This window comes from Pristiophorus japonicus, chromosome 10 (assembly GCF_044704955.1).
Source record: "Pristiophorus japonicus isolate sPriJap1 chromosome 10, sPriJap1.hap1, whole genome shotgun sequence".
NCBI lineage: Eukaryota > Metazoa > Chordata > Chondrichthyes > Pristiophoridae > Pristiophorus > Pristiophorus japonicus.
In genome coordinates, this window is record NC_091986.1 from 110602034 (window position 1) to 110623900 (window position 21867).

The 21867-nt window shown below is 42.9% G+C and overlaps 1 protein-coding gene across 6 annotated transcripts in view; it reads right to left on the reverse strand.

Annotated features, from left to right (window-relative positions):
* tyr (tyrosinase) overlaps positions 1 to 21867 on the reverse strand; it is a 71531-nt gene that overhangs the window by 22278 nt on the left and 27386 nt on the right. For 4 of the 6 annotated variants that reach the window (XM_070891471.1, XM_070891476.1, XM_070891475.1 and 1 more), the window contains exon 4: positions 1134 to 1315. In XM_070891471.1, coding sequence (XP_070747572.1) covers positions 1134 to 1315 — 182 coding nt within the window. Of the gene's footprint in view, positions 1 to 1128; positions 1316 to 21867 lie in introns of all 6 variants that reach the window. The other 2 variants (XM_070891472.1, XM_070891473.1) reach the window with 1 other exon arrangement.

Consider the following 21867-nt stretch of genomic DNA (forward strand, 5'->3'; position numbering starts at 1 on the left):
GTTTGGAACTCTCTTCCGCAAATGGTAATTAATGCTGGTCAATTGGTGATTTTAAATCTGAGACTCTTAGATCTTTATTAACCAAAGGTATGGGGCAAAGGCAAACGGATGGAGTTAGGTCACAAATCAGCCATGATCTCATTGAAGGATGGAACAGGTTTGAGGGGCTGAGTGACCTCCTCTTTCTCTACGTTCGTAAACAAAACATTGCTACTTCTCCTTAGTAACAGTTTACAATGGAACTGTGTGCCCCTTCTAAGTGTTTTCCAATTAGAAGGAGAAAATGAGGTGGCTATCTGCTGGGTATCAATGCCTGCCTGTCAGGATGGAGGTGGTTCAATACCTCCTTAAGCTGGGCCAGTAGATGACTACAACTACAGATGTCATGGGTATTGTTACAATGACTCCCTATACCAATATGCAATACAACACATCTGTGGTCATTTGAGATGGGTAGCTTGCTGAAAGGAAAATAGCTTCATCCTGAGAGACAACATCATCATCCAAGCAGCTTCTACCTGCATATCAATTTGACTCATTGGTAGCACGGATTCTAAGTTAGAAAACCCGGAGTTGAGGCCTTACATCAGGACCTGAGCATATAATATAGCCTGTCACTTCACTGCAGCACTGAAGGAATACATGATTATCAGGGATGTCATCTTTCACAAAGTCAGTAGAAATCAATCAGCAACTAACTTAGAGTGGTTGCTGATCCCTTTAAATATCGCTGGTGGGGGGTCCTTGCTGTGACTGAATGCATGTTCAGCTGTACAAAATGAACATAGGGCGTTAGCTCCAGTGTTGTAGATGAAATTGGCAGCATTGGCGTCAAATCAGTATTGCACACTGAGTGACATCATGATCTGTGCACTCTACATACTTCTGGCACATAATTGTAACGTTTGCCCTACCGCCCTCACCAAGATGGCAGCCGGCGCAGCACACTCCAGAAGTGTCCACACGTGACGCAAAATCAAATGGAGCACTGCAACTTTTTTGCCCCATATATTTTTTTTTCCATGGCAGTACTGGATCACAGAATCAATTCTAAAGTTTAAGCATACATATTTTACTTCTCAGAAAATAATTTTTGTGTAATACTGTAAAATATTTAAGGAAATGCACCTTACTTGATTCAACTAAATAATCGTAATCATATCCAAGCTCTTTTGTTGAAACAAAGAAATCAATATTTCTGTAGAGTGGAATGAAAGGCACCATGTAATTGTCACGGCTGTGGCCAATTGGTGTGTTAATTGCTGGAAAGATCGTCTGAAGAGGCGTGTGTCTCCGTAACCATTGTTCGTATATGCTGCAGTTGGCAAAACAAAACAAAACAAAACAAAACATGTTAGGAATTCTGATACCTAAGACTTATTTGAATCACAATCAGATTTCACTTTTAGTAATTTATAAGTCTCACCTTTGGCTCAATGATAGCATTACTACTACTATTACTTTCGCATATCACTGGTAGGACCAAAGTCATTGTCTTCAGTCTCCACCACAAATTCCGTGCACTAGCCACTGACTCCATCCGTCTCCTAGCATATTTGACCCTGAAATGAGCTTCCGACCAAAGCTAATACCGTTTATTTCCACCTCCATAACATCACCCATTTCCGCCCTTGCCTCAGCTCATCTGCTGTCGAAACCCACTTTGTTACCTCTAGACTTGACTACTCCAACGCACTTCTGGCTGGCCTCCCACATTCTACCCTACATGAACTTGAAGTCATCCAAAACTCAGCTGCCTGTGTCCTAACTCGCACCAAGTCCCGTTCACCCATCATCCCTGTGCTTGCTGACCTACATTCACTTCCGGTTAAGCAACACCTTCATTTTTAAATTCTCATCCTTGTTTTCAAATCCTTCCATGGTCTCATCCCTCCCTATCTCTGTAACATCCTCCAGCCCCACAACCTCCTGAGATATCTGTGCTCCTCTAATTCTGCCAGCTTGAGCATCCCTGATTTTAATCACTCAACCATTGGTAGCTGTGCCTTCAGCTACCTAAACTCTGGAATTCCCTCCATAAGCCTCTCTGCCTTTCCTCCTTTAAGATGCTCCTTAAAACCTACCACTTTGACCAAGTTTTTGATCACTGGTCCTAATTTCTCCTTATGTTGTTCAGTGTCAAATGTTTTGCCTTATATTACTCCTGTGAAGCACCTTGTGACCTCTTACTACGTTTAAGGTGCTACATAAATACAAGTTGTTGTTGTTGGTAGCACTCTTGCTTCTATGTAAGAAGGTTGTTGATTCAAGGCCTGCTCTAGAGACTTGAGTGCATAATCTAAGCTGACATGTCAGTGCCGCACTGTTGGAGATGCCATCATTTGGATGAGATGTTAAACCGAAGCCCTAACTGCCCTCTCAGGAAATATAATAGGAATTATCCCATGGCAGTATTTGAAGAAGAGCAGGAGTTTTCTCTGGGTGTCCTTAATCATCATCACTAAAACAGATTATCTGCTTATTTATCTCATTGATGTTTGTGGGATCTAATTGTACGCAATTTGGCTGCCAAATTCGCCTACATTAGAACCGCGACTCCAATTCAAATGTATTTCATTAGCTGTGAAGTAATTTGAGACAATATGAGACTGTAAAAGGCCTTATACAAACATAGAAACATAGAAACATAGAAAATAGGTGCAGGAGCAGGCCATTCGGCCCTTGGAGCCTGCACCACCATTCAATATGATCATGGCTGATCATGCAACCTCAGTACCCCACCCCTGCCTTCTCTCCATACCACTTGATCCCTTTAGCCCTAAGGGCCACATCTAACTCCCTCTTGAATATATCCAATGAGCTGGCATCAATAACTTTCTGTGGCAGAGAATTCCACAGGTTCCAACTCGCTGGGTGAAAAAGTTTCTCCTCATCTCGGTCCTATATGCCTTATCCCTTATCTTTAGACTGTGACCCCTGGTTCTGGACTTCCCCAACATTGGGAACATTCGACCTGCATCTAACCTATCCAGTCCCATCAGAATTTTATAAGTTTCCATAGGATCCCCACTCATTCTTCTAAATTCCAGTGAGTATAAGCCTAGCCGATTCAGTCTTTCCTCATATGTCAGTCCTGCCATCCTGGGAATCAGTCGGGTGAACCTTCGCTGCACTCCCTCAATAGCAAGAATGTCCTTCCTCAGATTAGGAGATGAAAACTGCACATAATACTAAAGGTGTGGTCTTACCAAAGCCCTGTACAACTGCAGTAAGACCTCCCTGCTCCGATACTCAAATCTCCTCGCTATGAAGGCCAGCATGCCATTTGCTTTATTTACTGCCTGCTGTACCTCCATGCCCACCTTCAATGACTGATGTACCATGACACCCAGGTCTTTTTGCACCTCCCCTTTTACTAATCTGTCACCATTCAGATAATGATCTGCCTTCCTGTTTTTGCTCACATTTATCTACATTATACTGCATTAGCCATGCATTTGCCCATTCACCTAATCTGTCCAAGTCCCCCTGCAGCCTCTTAGCATCCTCCTTGCAGCTCTCACTGCCACCCAGCTTAGTGTCATTTGCAAACTTGGAGATATTACCTTCAATCCTTCGCCTAAATCATTAATGTGTATTGTAAATAGCTGGGGTCCCAGCACTGAACCCTGCGGCACTCCACTAGTCACTGCCTGCTATTCTGAAAAGAACCCGTTTATTCCCATTCTTTGCTTCCTGTCTGCCAACCAGTTCTCTATCCACGTCAATACATTAGCCCCAATACCATGTGCCTTAATTTTGCACACTAATCTCTTGTGTGGGACCTTGTCAAAAGCCTTTTGAAAGTCCAAATACACCACATCCACTGGTTCTCCCTTATCCACTCTACTAGTTACATCCTCAAAAAACTCGAGAAGATATGTCAAACATGATTTCCCTTTCATAAATCCATGCTGACTTAGACCGATCCTGTCACTGCTTTCCAGATGCGCTGCTATTACATCTTTAATAATTGATTCCAGCATTTTCCCCACCACCGATGTCAAGCTAACTGGTCTATAATTCCCTGTTTTCTCTCTCCATCCTTTTTTAAATAGTGGGACTACATTAGCTACCCTCCAATCCATAGGAACTGATCCAGAGTCCATGGAATGTTGGAAAATGACCACCAATGCATCCACTATTTCTAGGGCCACTTTTTTAAGTACTCTGGGATGCAGACTATTAGGCCCTGGGGATTTATCGGCCTTCAGTCCCTTCAATTTCCATAACACCATTTCCTGACTGATAAGGATTTCCCTCAATTCCCCCTTCTTGCTAGACCCTCGGTCCCCTAGTATTTTCGGGAGGTTATTCGTGTCTTCCTTAGTGAAGACAGAACCAAAGTATTTTTTCAATTGGTCTGCCATTTCCTTGTTCCCCATTATGAATTCACCTGATTCTGACTGCAAGGGACCTACATTAGTCTTCACTAATCTTTTTCTCTTCACATATCTATATAAGCTTTTGCAGTCAGTTTTTATGTTCCCTGCAAGCTTACTCTCACACTCTATTTTCCCCCTCCTAATTAAACCCTTAGTCCTTCTCTGCTGAATTTTAAATTTCTCCCAGTCCTGAGGTTTGCTGCTTTTTCTGGCCAATTTATATGCCTCTTCCTTGGATTTAAAACTTTCCCTAATTTCCCTTGTTAGCCACGGTTGAGCCAACTTCCTTTTTTTATTCTTACGCCACACAGGGATGTACAATTGTTATAGTTCATCCAAATGATCTTTAAATGTCTGCCATTGCCTATCCACCGGCAACCCTTTAAGCATCATTCTCCAGTTTATCCGAGCCAATTCATGTCTCATACTGTCAAAGTTTTCTTTCTTTAAGTTCAGGACCCTAGTCTCTGAATTAATTGTGTCACTCTCCATATTAATGAAGAATTCTACCATATTACGGTCACTCTTCCCCAAGGGGCCCCGCATGACCAGATTGCTAATTAATCCTCTCTCGTTACACAAGTCACAGTCTAGGATGGCCTGCTCTCTAGTCGGTTCCTCGACATATTGGTTTAGAAAATCATCCCTTATACACTCCAGGAAATCCTCCTCCACAGTATTGCTTCCAGTTTGGTGAGCCCAATCAATATGTAGATTAAAGTCACCCATCATAACTGCTGTACCCTTATTGCACGCGTCACTAATTTCCTGTTTGATGCCATCCCTAACCTCCCTACTACTGTTTGGTGGTCTGTACACAACTCCCACTAATGTTTTCTGCCCTTTGGTGTTTCATAGCTCTACCCATATAGATTCCACATCATCCACGCTAATGTCCTTCCTTAATATTGCGTTAATCTCCTCTTTAACCAGTAACGCTACCCCACCTCCTTTTCCTTCCTGTCTGTCCTTCCTGAATATTGAATACCCCTGGATGTTGAGTTCCCAGCCTTGGTTACCCTGGAGCCATGTCTCCGTAATCCCAATTACATCATATCCGTTAACAGCTATCTGTGCAGTTAATTCATCCACCTTATTACAAATGCTCCTCGCATTGAGACTCAGAGCCTTCAGGCTTGTTTTTTTTAACATTCTTTGTCCTTTTTGAATTATGTTGTAATGTGACGTTTTTGATTTTTGCCCTGGATTTCTCTGCCCTCTAATTTTGCTTTTCTCCTTCCTACCTTTTGCTTCTGCCCCCTTTTTACTTCCCTCTGTCTCCCTGCATAGATTCCCAATCCCCTGCCATTTTAGTTTAAACCCTCCCCAACAGCACCAGCAAAAACACCGCCTAGGACATCGGTTCCTGTCCTGCCCAGGTGCAGACCGTCTGGTTTGTACTGGTCTCACCTCTCCCAGAACCGGTTCCAATGTCCCAGGAATTTGAATCCCTCCCCCTTGCACCATTCCTCAAGCCATTTATTCATCTGAGCTATCCTGCAATTCTTACCCTGACTAGCATGTGGCGCTGGTGGCAATCCTGAGATTACTACCTTTGCGGTCCTACTTTTTAATTTAACTCCTAGCTCCCTAAATTCAGCTTGTAGGACCTCATCCCATTTTTTACCTATATCGTTGGTACCTATATGTATCACAACAGCTGGCTGTTCACCCTCCCCCTCCAGAATGCGCTGCAACCGCTCCGAGACATCCTTGACCCTTGCACCAGGGATGCAACATACCATCCTGGAGTCTCTTTTGCAGCCGAAAAAACGCCTATCTATTCCCCTTACAATCGAATCCCCTATCACTATAGCTCTCCCACTCTTTTTCCTGCCCTGCTGTGCAGCAGAGCCACCCCTGGTGCCATGGACTTGGCTGCTACTGCCTTCCCCTGATGAGTCATCTCCCCCAACAGTACCTAAGGTGTGGTATCTGTTTTGGAGGGAGATGACCGCAGAGGACCCTGCACTACTTGCACTACCTTCCTTCGATTGCTCTGGCTGATGGTTACCCATTCCCTATATGGCTGTGTAACTTTTACCTGTTGTGTGACCAACTCACTAAATGTGCTATTCACGACATCCTCAGCATTGTGGACGCTCCAGAGTGAGTCCATGCGCAGCTCCAGTGCCACAATGCGGTCTGCAAGTTATTTATTATTATTTAAAAAGTATCATTGAGATATTTTAAAAGAAAATATATAGTGAAGTCTTGGCTTATACTTACGTTTCATATATGAAAAGTTCAAATATCTACCATGGATTTAAAGCAGAATTCATCCCATTAACTCTTTTGGCTAATATGGCATTTGAAAAGTTTACTCACAAATGCTATGTCCAGCTTTCAACTTTGTACCTAGAGGACACCATCAAATTCCCTCAGAGACTGAAATGTTAGATTTCGCCTTTGCCTGTGCTATTCTCTTTTACAACAGCTTGACTTCAAATTCAAAAGCAGATTAAATTATTCTATGGTATCAGTAGGTCAGTATGAGCATAACATTGGTTCTCCCTGTTAGATTGTTAACATTAGCGAATGAAGGAAAATGTTTCACCTACAGTATGACTGAAGGTGATTATTAAAACTGGGACTCATGTCATACACACAAATTTCAGCAGGGTGGCTGAAGATCAATTTCTTCCACTCTCCCAGTATATTCTAAGTGAAACCAGTGATATCTCAACCGTATGTAGTCTATAGTTTTGTTACACACCTGATCATAGAAATCTGGCTCTTTTGTTCATCCTTCATATAAAGTGATTCCATGCGCACAATAATCTAGCAACACTACCTCTTCAAGAAATTTATGCCAGTGCCCTCACATTTTAGTCATTTACCTCATCCAGTATGTGCATACGTTCCAACCACAGAAAAACTGACTAACTTCAAAAAGGCTGATACAGCCCTAAAAAATACAACAATTTAAAAAATGAACATGCAACTGAAAATTAGCACTGACTATATGGCACTGTCTCAATATGACTAAATTTCAATTATTTTTTATTTCATTGATTTTCAGGATTTGTATTAGTGTTTTGGGATCACATTCCAGAGTTCTTTTTGTTTTTCCTGTGAAAATGGAAACCTAGTGGCCTTACATATGGCATTTTAAAAGGGTACGTGGGAGTGGAACAGGAATTGAACTTGCCATGCTTTATGCTGCAGCTGTAACCAACCTTCCATCAGTAGTATTGAACAATAATATGGTACGCAAAAGTGTAATTTATGTAGTGATGGATTTAGAAATTATTGAAGGTGAAAGTGACTTCTGATGGGATAATATTTATTTTTTTGGGGGTAGTTAGGGTCTTGTTCCTGGTAAAATTTGGGTTTTCGATCCTTTATCAGCAATTTTGAAGTGTGATTCTTTTTGTTGTCTGCTTTTCCTGTTCTTTTGCTGTGTTTTCTCTTTTCCATATGAATTGTTTGTCCTGATGTTGAGATTCAGTCTAATCATGCGCCTTTTCCATCTTCCATACACATTTGCTGTCTAGTTCCATTTTTTTCTACCCATGAGTATCCCTATCTACTAAGTATTTGCATGTTCAATGTGGCCGATTTTAACTTGGCCAAATCGGCATTAATGGAGCAGTAACGGCCTCAAAATGGAGTTGTTATCCTATTGCCCGTTAACACTGATGCTGTGGCCACTGCTGTTATTAAAGGGATGTTCCCTTGGGTGATTGCAACACATATTAAAGGTGGTAGACTTTGATTATGCAAATCGGGATCCTGTGACATACTTAGGACCCTGATGGCAATATTTCAGGACCTGTTGGTGGGGTGTTCGCCATGTCCTGGCATTGAGTAGCCTGATGAGTTGTCCTTCACTTATGACTGCTTCAAAAATGGCCCAAAAAAGTTTCTGGCTTACATTTTTGTAGCGCCATCTTCCTGATTTCCCCAAAATACTGCAGGTCACTGCCAGACCAGGCTCGCTCTCATCCATGATCACCTCCAGCCTCCCTCCCAGGACCCATCTGTGGGCTGGCACTGCGCCTGAGAAGCCCAATACTGCACTGGTCCGAATTTGGAAAGCTCAAACGAGACGTTGTGTTGGGTCATTGTCGGTGGCATGGAAATGAGGCTCAGGCTCCCAACAGAAGGAACAGGCAGGCGGCCAATGGGATCCCCCAGTCGGTCACCCGGAAGTGAAAATCTACTCCAATGTTTACGTTTAAGGGCTGCTAACTATGATTCTATGGTTAATAACAATTGTAAGTTCACGCCTTTGTCTCTGATTTCTTCTTTGGTAATTGACAAAAAAGGGTTAATTCAGTCACTCAGCACCTTATGTGGATCCTAATGTAAATTTTAATATAATTAACTCCGAGACATAAACTGTATAGTAAAACCCCCTGATAGTTCATTGATGAGGTGAAGGGTTATGGATTTCTCTGGAGCTCTCGATAAATATTCTTGTCAGGGTATCGACTCCAGTGTTCTTACTGTCTGAGGTGAAACAAATAAACACATTTGGTGTTGTATTGCTATTGAAGAAACTGTATTCTGCAACCGTTAAATTAATTTGTGGTTTGAGTAAGTCTGCAATCAAATACAGAGACTTTCACTGAGATTTCATCTTTCCCTACTTTGGGTACGAAATTGGTTATTTGTTTTGTTTTGACAGCTGTAGCTGAGTAGAAATGACAATTGAGTACAATGAGATTCCACAGGTCCACAGGTTCAAAGGAGCAGACCTTTGTGAAGCCAAATTTAACACGTGCCACTAAGTCCGTAAAGGAGTGACGAGGTTCAATATTTTTGAATGCATTCTTGGGATGTCGACACCACGGGTGAGCCTATCCCGAGTTGCCCTGAGAAGGTGGTGGAGGGTTTTCTTGACCACTATCTTGTTATTCTTTGTTGTGGTTTGATACAACTGAGGACGAGACTTTCGGGATCTTTACGCCCGATTACCACCCATATTACCGTCCAATTTTAGTTTTTTATGTCATTATCGCCCGTTTTTAGCTTCTGGAGAAAACTTGCGCTGACAAACCGCAGCTATACTGCCGACAGTAGTTTTGATTGCCTATTAACGCCAGCGGTAAATGGAGCTGCCCACCCATCATATGCAGTTGGTTTTCGGCCGATTTCATTGTGCACCGCCCGAGTACCGCCCAGCGCAAATTTTGGCATTTCGCCGAAATACCGCCAAAAATACCGCCGGCAATTACTACCGCCCTGAAAACGGTACACTTAACTGCCCCTGACCCAGCAGCATGGATGCCATTTTGAAATCGGATGTAAGGGCTGTTTTTAATTTTAGGTGACATTTAAATCATTTTTTTAGTGTATTTTAATGGGTGTTTGAAATGAATACTTATAATTTGAGGGTATAGTAGTGTATCTGCTTTAATTTTATGATAGTTGAAGGAAATTTGAATAATTGCTTGACAGGTTAGAGGACTTTTAAAGAAATGGGACCTGCAATTTCTCAGCCATTACTGCTAATTACAAGCTGCAGAATGCAGCTGGAAAAAGGTTTAGTGAAGAGCATTATGTGCCCAATCAAAGAGGTGGTAGACTGCTGAGGAGGAGGAGACTTTACACCCAATGCATTTACAGGGATAAACGATCATACCTGGACTTGTCTGATAAAGCGTGAGTTAGAAGGCTGCGCTTCTGAAAGGAGGTCATCAATGAGATATGCCAACTAATTAAGGGAGACCTGCAGCCTACCAGCACCATCAGGACTGCATTGCCCGTTAAGGTCACTGTGGCACTTTAATTTTATGCATTGGGCTCCTTTCAGGCATCAGCTGCTGACATTTGTTGCATCTCTCAGCACATCACACATTGCTGCATTCGGCAGGTGACAGAAGTGCTTTACGCATGAAGGTTTGACTTTATAGAAACATAGAAATATAGAAAATAGGTGCAGGTGTAGACCATTCGGCCCTTTGAGCCTGCACCACCTTTCAATATGATCATGGCTGATCATGCAACTTCAGTACCCCATTCCTGCTTTCTCTCCATAACCTTTGATCCCTTTAGCCGTAAGGGCCACATCTAACACCCTTTTGAATATATCTAACGAACTAGCCTCAACAACTTTCTGTGGTAGAGAATTCCACAGGATCACAATTCTTTGCGTGAAAGAGTTTCTCCTCATCTCGGTCCAAAATGGCTTACCCCTTATCCTTAGACTGTGACCCATGGTTCTGGACTTCCCCAACATTGGGAACATTCTTCCTGCATCTAACCTGTCCAGTCCTGTCAGAATTTTATATGTTTCTATGAGATCCCCTCTCATTCTTCTAAATTCCAGTGAATATAAGCCTAGTCGATCCAGTCTTTCCTCATATGTCAGTCCTGCCATCCTGGGAATCAGTCTGGTGAACCTTCGCTGCACTCCCTCAATAGCAAGAATGTCGTTCCTCAGATTAGGAGACCAAAACTGTACACAATATTCAAGGTGTGGCCTCATCCATGGCCCTGTACAACTGCAGTAAGACCTTCCTGCTCGTATACTCATATCCTCTCACTATGAAGGCCAACATGCCATTTGCCTTCTTCACTGCCTGCTGTACCTGTATGCCAACTTTCAATGACTGATGTACCATGACACCCAGGTCTCGTTGCACCTCCCCTTTTCCTAATCTGTCACCATTCAGATAATATTCTGCCTTCATGTTTTTGCCACCAAAGTGGATAACCTCACATTTATCCACATTATACTGCATCTGCCATGCATTTGCCCACTCACCTAACCTATCCAAGTCACCCTGCAGCCTCTTAGCATTCTCCTCACAGCTCACACTGCCACCCAGCTTAGTGTCAGCTGCAAACTTGGAGATATTACATTCAATTCCTTCGTCTAAATCATTAATGTATATTGTAAATAGCTGGGGTCCCAGCACTGAAACTTGCGGTACCCCACTAGTCACTGCCTGCCATTCTGAAAAGGACCCGTTTATTCCTACTCTTTGTTTCCTGTCTGCCAACCAATTCTCTACCCGCATCAATACATTACCCCCAATACCATGTGCTTTAATTTTGCACACTAATCTCTTGTGTGGGACCTTGTCAAAAGCCTTTTGAAAGTCCAAATACACCACATCCATTGGTTCTCCCTTGTCCACTCTACTAGTTACATCCTCAAAAAATTCTAGAAGATTTGCCAAGTACGATTTCCCTTTCATAAATCCATGCTGACTTGGACCGATCCTGGCACTGCTTTCCAAATGCGCTGCTATTACATCTTTAATAATTGATTCCAACATTTTCCCCACTACCGATATCAGGCTAACCGGTCTACAATTCCCTGTTTTCTCACTCCATCCTTTTTAAAAGGTGGGGTTACATTAGCTACCCTACAATCCATAGGAACTGATCCAGAGTCTATGGAATGTTGGAAAATGACCAGCAATGCATCCACTATTTCTAAGGCCACTTCTTTAAGTACTCTGGGATGCAGACTATCAGGCCCTGCGGATTTATTGGCCTTCAATGCCATCAATTTTCCTAACACAATTTCCTGTCTAATAAGGATTTCCTTCAGTTCCTCCTTCTCGCTAGACCCTCGGTCCCCTAGTATTTCCAGAAGGTTATTTGTGTCTTCCTTAGTGAAAACAGAACCAAAGTATTTGTTCAACAGGTCTGCCATTAATTTGTTCCCTTTTATAAATTCACCTGATTCTGACTGCAAGGGACCTACATTTGTCTTCACTATTCTTTTTCTCTTCACATATCTATAGAAGCTTTTGCAGTCAGTTTTTATATTCCCTGCAAGCTTACTCCCATGCTCTATTTTCCCCCTCCTAATTAAACCCTTTGTCCTCCTCTGCTGAATTCTAAATTTCTCCCAATCCTCAGGTTTGCTGGTTTTTCTGGCCAATTGATATGCCTCTTCCTTGGATTTAACACTATCCCTAATTTCCCTTGTTAGCCACAGTTGAGCCACCTTCCCCGTTTTATTTTTACGCTAGACAGGGCTGTACAATTGTTGAAGTTCATCCATGTGGTCTTTAAATGTCTGCCATTGCCTATCCACCGGCAACCCTTTAAGAAAGTTGTTGAGGCCAATTCACTAAATATATTCAAAAAGGAGTTAGATGAGGTCCTTACTGCTAGGGGGATCAAGGGGTATGGCGAGAAAGCAGGAATGGGGTACTGAAGTTGAATGTTCAGCCATGAACTCATTGAATGGCGGTGCAGGCTAGAAGGGCCGAATGGCCTACTCCTGCACCTATTTTCTATGTTTCTATGTTTCTATGTTTCTATGTTTCTATCATTCGCCAGTCTATCCTAGCCAATTCACATCTCATACCATCGAAGTTACCTTTCTTGAAGTTCAGGACCCTAGTCTCTGATTTAACTGTGTCACTCTCCATCTTAATGAAGAATTCTACGAAAATGTGATAACTCTGCCCCAAGTACCTCGCACAACAAGATTGCTAATTAATCCTCTCTCATTACACAACACCCAGTCTAGGATGGCCAGCTCTCTAGTTGGTTCCTCGAAATATTGGTCAAGAAAACCATCCCTTTTTCACTCTAGGAATTCCTCCTGCACTGTATTGCTACCAGTTTGGTTAGCCCAATCTATATGTAGATTAAAGTCACCCATGATAACTGCTGTACCTTTATTGCACGTATCCCAAATTTCCTGCCATCCCTAACCTCACTACTACTGTTTGGTGGTATGTATACAACTCCCACTAGCGTTTTCTGCCCTTTGGTGTTCCGCAGCTCTACCCATACAGATTCCACATCATCCAAGCTAAAGTCCTTCCTTACTATTGCGTTAATCTCCTCTTTAACCATCAACGCTATCCCACCTCCTTTTCCTTTCTGTCTAGCCTTTCTGAATGTTGAATACCCCTGGATGTTGAGTTCCCAGCCTTGGTCACCCTAGAGCCATGTTTCCGTAATCCCAATTAAATCATATCTGTTAACACCTATCAGTGCAGTTAATTCATCCACCTTATTACAAATGCTCCTCGCATTGAGATACAGAGCCTTCAGGCTTGTTTTTTTAACACTCTTTGTCCTTTTAGAATTATGTTGCAATGTGGCCCTTTTTGATTTTTGCCTTTGATTTCTCTGCCCTCCACTTTTCCTTATCTTCTTTCTACCTTTTGCTTCTGCCTCCATTTTACTTCCCTCTGTCTCCCTGCATAGATTCCCATCCCCCTACCATATTAGTTTAAACCCTCCCCAACAACACTAGCAAACACTCCGCCTAGGACATCGGTTCCGGTCCTGCCCAGGTGCAGACAGTCCTGTTTGTACTGGTCCCACCTCCCCCAGAACCGATTCCAATGTCCCAGCAGTTTGAATCCCTCCCTCTTGCACCATTCCTCAAGTCACGCAGCCATTTTGACTCTCCTGCTATTTCTACTCTGACTAGCACGTGGCACTGGGAGCAATCCTGAGATTACTACCTTTGAGGTCCTACTTTTTCATTTAACTCCTAGCTCCCTAAATTCAGCTTGTAGGACCTCATCCCGTTTTTTACCGATATCATTGGTACCTATATGCACCACGACAACTGGCTGTTCACCCTCCCCCTTCAGAATGCCCTACAGCCACTCCGAGACATCCTTTCTCCTTGCACCAGGGATGCAACATACCATCCTGGAGTCTAGACTGCGGCCGCAGAAACACTTATCTATTCCCCTTACAATGGAATCCCCTACCACTGTAGCTCTCCCACTCTTTTTCCTGCCCTCCTGTGCAGCAGGGCCACCCATGGTGCCATGAACTTGGCTGCTGCTGCCTTCCCCTGATGAGTCATCTCCCCCAACAGTATCCAAATTGCTATATCTGTTTTGGAGGGAGATGACCGCAGGGGACCCCTGCACTACCTTCCTACTCCTGCTCTGCCTGATGGTCACCCATTCCCTATCTGCCTTTGTAACCTTTACCTGCGGTGTGACCAACTCGTGAAATATGCTATCCACGACATCCTCAGCATCACAGATGCTCCAGAGTGAATCCATGCACAGCTCCAGTGCTGCAATGCCAAAGGTTTCCTACTGATAAGAAAAGAAAAAGAGAAAGAAAAAGATAAAATACTCACCAATCCACCAGCCAATCACTTACCCGCTTGGCTGTGACATCACACTTCGATTTCTTTTTACTTCTTTGTTTTAATTTCGGCCTCGATCTCCCGCTCCCGCTGCTGTGGCTCCTCCCGAACTCTGCACCCTTTTTATGGGCCTCTCCATTGCCGATGGGCATCGCTATAATAACAGCCTTATAGCCACACACAATATCATCGAAAAGACAATTGGAGTGATGAAGCAGCGCCTCAGATGCCTGGACCATTCTGGAGGCAACCTAAAATACCACCCTGAGCAGGTCGCGGAGTTCAATGTGGTGTGTTGCATGTTGTATAACTTGGCAATTAGAAGGGGACAGCAAATGCCACCGGGGACTGCGGGGCCATCTCAGGACATTATGGATGAGCCAGTTAGAGAAGTGGAAGAGGAAGGTGAGGTAGAGGAGGTCGAGGAGGAGTCTGGCGATGAAACCATGATACCAGCCAGCCCAACACCGCTGGAGAAGACCTGTGGCGGTTACACAGCAGCAAAACTGTTACATCAGCAGCTCATAAATGAACGCTTTGCTTGAACTGTTAAAAGTTCAGTTAAAATGTTCATTGTTTGTAACCCTTGTATTGATTGTTGACCCCTCATTTAGTAAAAGTGAGTGAGACACAGCACAAAAATTAAGTTCAACAACATTTTATAAATTTTAAAAAAGCTTTTGTGCAAAGGAAAATAAATAATAAATAATTTTTTTTAAGTAAATTCTAAATAAAAAATAAAAAAATAAATTTACAAGAATGAAAAAAGTAAATATTACACTTTACATCCACAACACCCCAAACAGTAAACAATTTTTCATAATAAAAAAACAACAATGCCCACCCCTCAAACAGTAAACAAAACAGCAAACATTTTTTTGGGGTATTTTTCTAATAAACAACCCCTCCACCCCCGGAATCTGCCAATAAATCTACCTGCGACAACTGCCTTCCCTACCCCCCCTACCTGACCCCCAAATGTTCTGGGGATTCACCCCTACCCCTAACCCTGCCCGAGTAGCAACTAGTGCATTGTGCAGCAGTGCACCCGAGCACAACTGCAGTAGCGGTGGTTGACGATGGCTGCGACAAGTGTGGGGAATCTAGAGAAGAGGGAGGTTCTGATGACCCATCTTCTGAGACAGAAGTATCGCCATGCTCCTGACTCCCATGTGCCATCTGCAATGGTGGCATGACACCTTGGGGTTCAGTGTCGACCACCGATTCCACCGGCTACCGCAAGGCATCCACAGAATCGGTGAATCACCGCATCACCGCAATCAGTGCCGCTGTGTCCTCCGATTGTCGCGCTGATTGCGCTGCAATGATTCCGGCAAGTGCACCTATTGCCTGTGCCGATGCTCGTCTTAGACAGCGCAAGCATGTCTGTTTCGGCATCTGTCTGTCTTGCAGCATGCCTCTCCTGTCGTCAGCCGATTAGACACAGGTGCTTTAACACTCGGTGTGCCCTGCTGCACACCGCTTGGTCCGGCCACTTCCTCGGAGCTGAATCCATGAAAAATGGATTCGGCTGAGGAAGAGGTGGTCGCAGGCATGAGGGACCCTTCAATGGACAGTCCCCTTTCTTCTAATTCCACTTCCTGGGATGGGTCGGACATTATTTACTCGTCATCCTCCTCCTCCTCCTGCTTCTCTGTGTCGACTGCGTGCTCCTATTCAGCTAGAAAACAAAAGAGAAGAGGTAAGCAGAAGGGCAAGGGGGTGGGGGGGTGGGGGGGGCGGGAGGGGTGTCAGGGTGACATTTTAATGCTTACATTGCGCATACATATGAAGAGGCGCAACATTATTGCATTATATATCACCGAGAGACACTACATGCAATGAACATGAACAGAATTTGCAGAGACTGCATGGCATTATAATAATATTTCATGATGGGGTACAAGCATTACAGTACATTATAATTTATACATTATGCACGTCCCAGGGATCATGCGTTACTTACATGGCGCCAGCACTAAATCAGCACCACCACGGTTACCGAGCGATTTTGCACCCATGAGGGCTGCGGCCCGCTCCTGCAGGTCAGTCAGCTCGTCAAGCTCTGCAGGACCTCCTCCGGTGCACCGACGCTCGCCTCTGTTGAAAGTGATTTTTTGCTGAAAAGCTGACAATAGCATGGTATAAGATAATTGCCCAAGTACTAGTAATCACCCCCAATGCCTTTCAATACTGTCCCATTAATGCACCGTTAGCATCCAAGTGATGCATGATGAACACATCTTATTAGTTACAGGAAAACAATATAACATCCTTGATAGTAACTCCAAGTTTAGTGAGATTAACAAATTCACAGTATGGCAGTTTTACATTTTAACTAATGAATCATTGCATGATTAAAGTTATTAAGGTTATTGCTTACTCTTGCAGCCGAAACAATGTTGTTCCGGCGCTTACAGCACTGGACTGGCCCCCGACGGATCTTGGCAACCGAGGACACCGCCTCGGCAATCTCTGCCGATATTCTTTGGTAGACAGGGGGGCTGTGCTTGCCACGACCATCCCGGGTCAATCGGTCCCAGCTCGCCTCCACTTCATGGACCAAGGCAGCTTGGGCATCCATCATAAACCTCTTCAGCCTTTTCCTCCCTCCTACCTTTGCCTCGGCCTCGACCTCCACTGTGACCATTAATTGATCTTCCATTTTTTAGTTGGGTGATTATGTTTATATTATTAATATTTATTTTGCAATAAATCAGTCTTTTTCTTCTAGATTTGTAAGTGATGTCTCTCTCTCTCTCTATTCCTAACATGCTGCTTGCTCTCTCTTTACCCCTCTCTTCCTCAACTGCGTATGCGTGGGCTAACCCCTGACCCCCGAAATGCAGGAAAAAAAATTGCGCATGCCCAAAAGAAAAAAAACACACATGTGCAAATGGTGGGAGAAAACTCACGCATGCGCATTATGGCCATTCCAGATGAAGCCGGTCTTACATGAGGACTGAGACTGCCTGCTGCCGCACACTACTACCACCGCTACTGCCGGGAAGAAAACAGGCGAAAGTAGCAGCTTTAGATCTTGGCGGTAATCGGGCGGTACAGATGACTCCATACCTTCATACCGCCCGATTACCACCAAGATACGGGTGGTAGCAGTGGTAAATGGAAAGTCCAGCCCTATGTGTCTTGTTAGGCCACTTCATGGGAAGTTAAGAGTCCATCACATTTGGTGTGATAAGAGCTTTTTATCACAGATTTTTAAAACTGAATTTAAATTTTCAAACTACCACAGGATTTGAATTTACATTCTACTGGATTATTAGTTCAGGTTTACTGGATTACTACTCCGGTACCATAACCACTACACTACCATACTCTGACGTAATAGCTCTATCTTTATGCTGTCACTTAATATATAATGAATGCGTACCTGAAATATGAGAGTCTATTCGCCTGGCCATGTAATGAAGGAATACAGCATGTGTCAGCCTTGGCTCAGTGTTAGCACTCTTGCCTCTGAGTCAGAAGATGATGATTTGGTAGCCCCATTCCAAGACTTAAGTATATAATCTAGGTGGCACTACATGACTACTGCATTGTTGGAGGTGCTGTCTTTCAGCTGAGATGTTACACGGAGGCTTTGTCAGCCTGCACAGGTGGATGTACAAGATTCCATGGAACTATTCAAAGAAAAGTAGAGGAGATCTCTTGGTGTCATGGCCAACATTTATCTCTCAACCAATACTACCAAAAAATAAATACCTGGCCATTTATCTCATTACTGTTTGTGGGACCTTGCTTTATGTAAATTTGAGCTAACTAGATCTTGGGATGTATAACCAGAGGGGTGGAATACAAATCCCAGGAGGTGATGGAGTTTGCACAAGGCATTAGTATGGCCCCATCTGGAATGCTGCCTACAGTTCTCATAGCCACACTACAGTAAGAATATCCTGGAATCGGAGACAGTGCAAAAACAGACAATCAAACTTCAGGACATCCTGAGGACATGAAGAGAGCTATGTAAATGCAAGTTCTTCCTGAAAAACTTAAATCAGAAACTATAAACAGCAAACCGATCTGCACTTCCCATCTCAACATGTCTGCAATTCCCCTCAGGCCCAACAAATTAATCTTCCTTCTTGAAAATGACTGCTGAAAAATACTGTAAAGTATTGGAAAAAATCGAGTGGAAGGAATAACTAAACAATTGGCTGGAATCAAATAAATGTCATTAACAATTCAACATTCACTACTTTTTTGCAGGGAAGGGGGCTACATCAATCCAAGGATCCAATAATTCAATCAATGTAAATATCATTTTGCTGTTGGGAAAAAAAAATCAGTGTAAAATTGTATATATTATTCAGCAGAAGCTGTATCCTGGGATGGCACATACAAACCAGGAATATACTTGCTAACCTTTTCAACATCCATTGTGTGTATGGTGTGGATGGAGGGGAGGGGAACTGTTAAAATTACCTCATTACCTCTGTGCAGTATTTCTTTTGCACATATGCTGAAGAGATAGAACGTAATAGATTATGGAGGAACTTAAAATGTGGATCAATCTGCAATCTTTTGATATCCTAGGTATGCAGCAAAAATGGAGTCCAAAATCATGTACTGCCTACATATTGCGCAGATGGTTGACAACTCTGTGTAGACAAGGGTTCATTGTGAACTGCAGTTGCAATACTTTTCTACAGTCATTTGCAGAAGCCTTGACTGTTGTAATATACTCCAGAGCAAAATTTGATATTATTTCTTCATTCTTCATTCAGTACTGTTTGTAAGGGAAAAGGAAAGGACTTGCATTTATATAGACACTTTCACGAACTCAAAGGGGTCTCTAAGTGCTTTGCAGCCAATGAAGTACTTTTGAAGTGCAGTCACTGCTGCAATGTAGCAAACGTGGCAGCCAATTTGTGCAACGCAAGGTCAGACAAACAGTAATGAGATAGATGGCTGGATAATCTGTGTTATAGATACTGGTTGAGGGATCAATATTGACCAGGACATCAGGAGAACTTCCTTGCTCTTCTTTGAAAAGTGCCATGGGAACTTTACATCTCCCTGAGAAGACAGATGGAGCCTCGGTTTAACGTTTCATCTGAAATACCGCGTCTCTGACAGTATAGCACTCCCTCAGTACTGCACTGAAGTGTCAACCTAGATTAGTAAGCAGCTCCAGTACTGGTGCAATCTTGTTATGTATTGGACAGGAGTGGGAGAGAAGAGCTGTGAATTAGGCCGGGACCCAGATACACTGGATGCTGACCTTCCCTGGTAATTTCTGTGGGACCATGTTAGAGACGGTGCCAGTGCCTGCCCCAAACAAGGCCAGCAGTATAAGAGAGAACATGGCCAGGAAGGGGACCCACAGGCTTGGAGTTTTCTCACCCCCAGCCTAACCATACATTTTTGGACTGGTACACCGAGTGAAATCAGGAGCACCAGTCTGTTGAATGGCAGACATTGAGCACACCTTGAGCTGGAGATGTTCTTTTGACATTTTAAACCTTTATTCCGCCCCCTTATACTAAGGACAGATGGGCACAAGGTAAAAAATGTTCCTTCCCCAGACCCGGCACGCTCTATTACATTTTTCAGCCTCTATCCTGTGGCAGTCAATCAAGATCTGCCCTTAGGGTCGTGAGTACCCACCTGATTTATGTAAATCTCTCCCTGACCACCCCCCCACTCCCCCCACCCCCAACTTTGGCGTGGTCACGCTGGAAGTCATCAGCCTAAAAATCATGATATTTCCATCCTGATCAAAGGTCCATGCGTTTTCAGACCCATATTTCTTTGGAAGGTTTTAATGAAGCTTTATTTTCAAGCTTTTTATTTGATCATTGCCTCTTCCTTATGTTGTCTACATAGCAACGGTGGCTGAATTCAAAACCATTTATTTTATGTGAAACTGTGTGATATTTCTAAGAAAAGTAATAGTGTGCTAAAAAAATGCAATTTATTTTTCTTGTTTAACTTTTACATTAGCTGCTTTGCCCAGTTTGGAGTGTTTCTCAAAGCTTTCTAAATCGGCCACCATGATCAGATAGTATAATTTCACAAAGCATCAGTATGGGGAGTTGGTGGCTGTGATATATTTACAGAGCACAGCACACACAGGTCTTTCTAAAATGGATGCAGCTCCAGAAGTCTCCGGAACTTCCTGGTTTTTGTAACTGACTGTTTATTCCCTTTAGTTGCAGTAACACAATACGTTCACAGTGTGGCGCTACAGACATTACACTTCTCCCTCCTTAATGAAGAAGTTATTATAACAAACATCATACATAACTTGCATGTTTATACATAACAAAGGATATGGACTTATTTTGCCATATTTACAAATTTAGCTTAACCACTTGTTTTCTATTTTGAAGAGGATACCTTCGCTCTAGAACAGAACCTTCCAAACATGGTGTCGAATCTAACTCATTCGAGGCTGATCCTGAGGAACGTTTTCCTCTACAGGATTCCCTTTATTTTCATTTGAACTGACTATAACTTCAGATTCTTTGTTTTCCTGACTCAGACTCAGACTTAAAATCAGATTTTTTCTTGGATTTGTTTCCAGCACATTGGATTTAGGATTTGCTATTGGTGCATCAAAACTATCTGATGAGTCAGAAATAATTGAATCATTCCCACCTTCAACTCCTTCCATGTCTGTATGTAAAATATGATCAATGTGAACAAACCTAACCTGTCCATTATCAAACATCTTGACCAAATATGTGCGAGGACCACATATCTTCACCACTCTTCCTGGTAACCACTTTATCCATTTATGGTGATGGTTCTTAACTCTCACCTTCAGATTTAATTTCACACTTCTCTATTTTACTCCACCTCTATCGTGATTTTCTTTCTGTTTTCATTCTGTCTCTTCTACGGATTGTGCCAAATTTGGTTTTAACAATGAGAATCTGGTTCATGGCTGTTGTTTGAGAAAATACACTGCTGGTGTTCTACCAGTCGTATGAGGAGTATTATGGTATGTAATTAGAAAATTAGTCAATTTGTGATCCAATGACAACTGTCCTTTCTTTGGATTTGGATCTAACATTTATTTTATGACTCCAGCTATTTAAAATATACATTAATGATTTGGATGAAGGAATTGAGTGTATTATCTCCAAGTTTGCAGATGGAAGGCCGAGGAAACAAAGGCAAGAAACAAAAAGGGCCACACTACATCGTAATTCTAAAAGGACAAAGGGTGTTAAAAAAACAAGCCTGAAGGCTTTGTATCTTAATGCAAGGAGCATCCGTAATAAGGTTGATGAATTAACTGTGCAAATAGATGTTAACGGATATGATGTGATTGGGATTACGGAGACGTGGTTCCAGGATGATGAGGGCTGGGAACTCAACATCCATAGGTATTCAACATTCAGGAAGGATAGAATAAAAGGAAAAGGAGGTGGGGTAGCATTGCTGGTTAAAGAGGAGATTAATATAATAGTT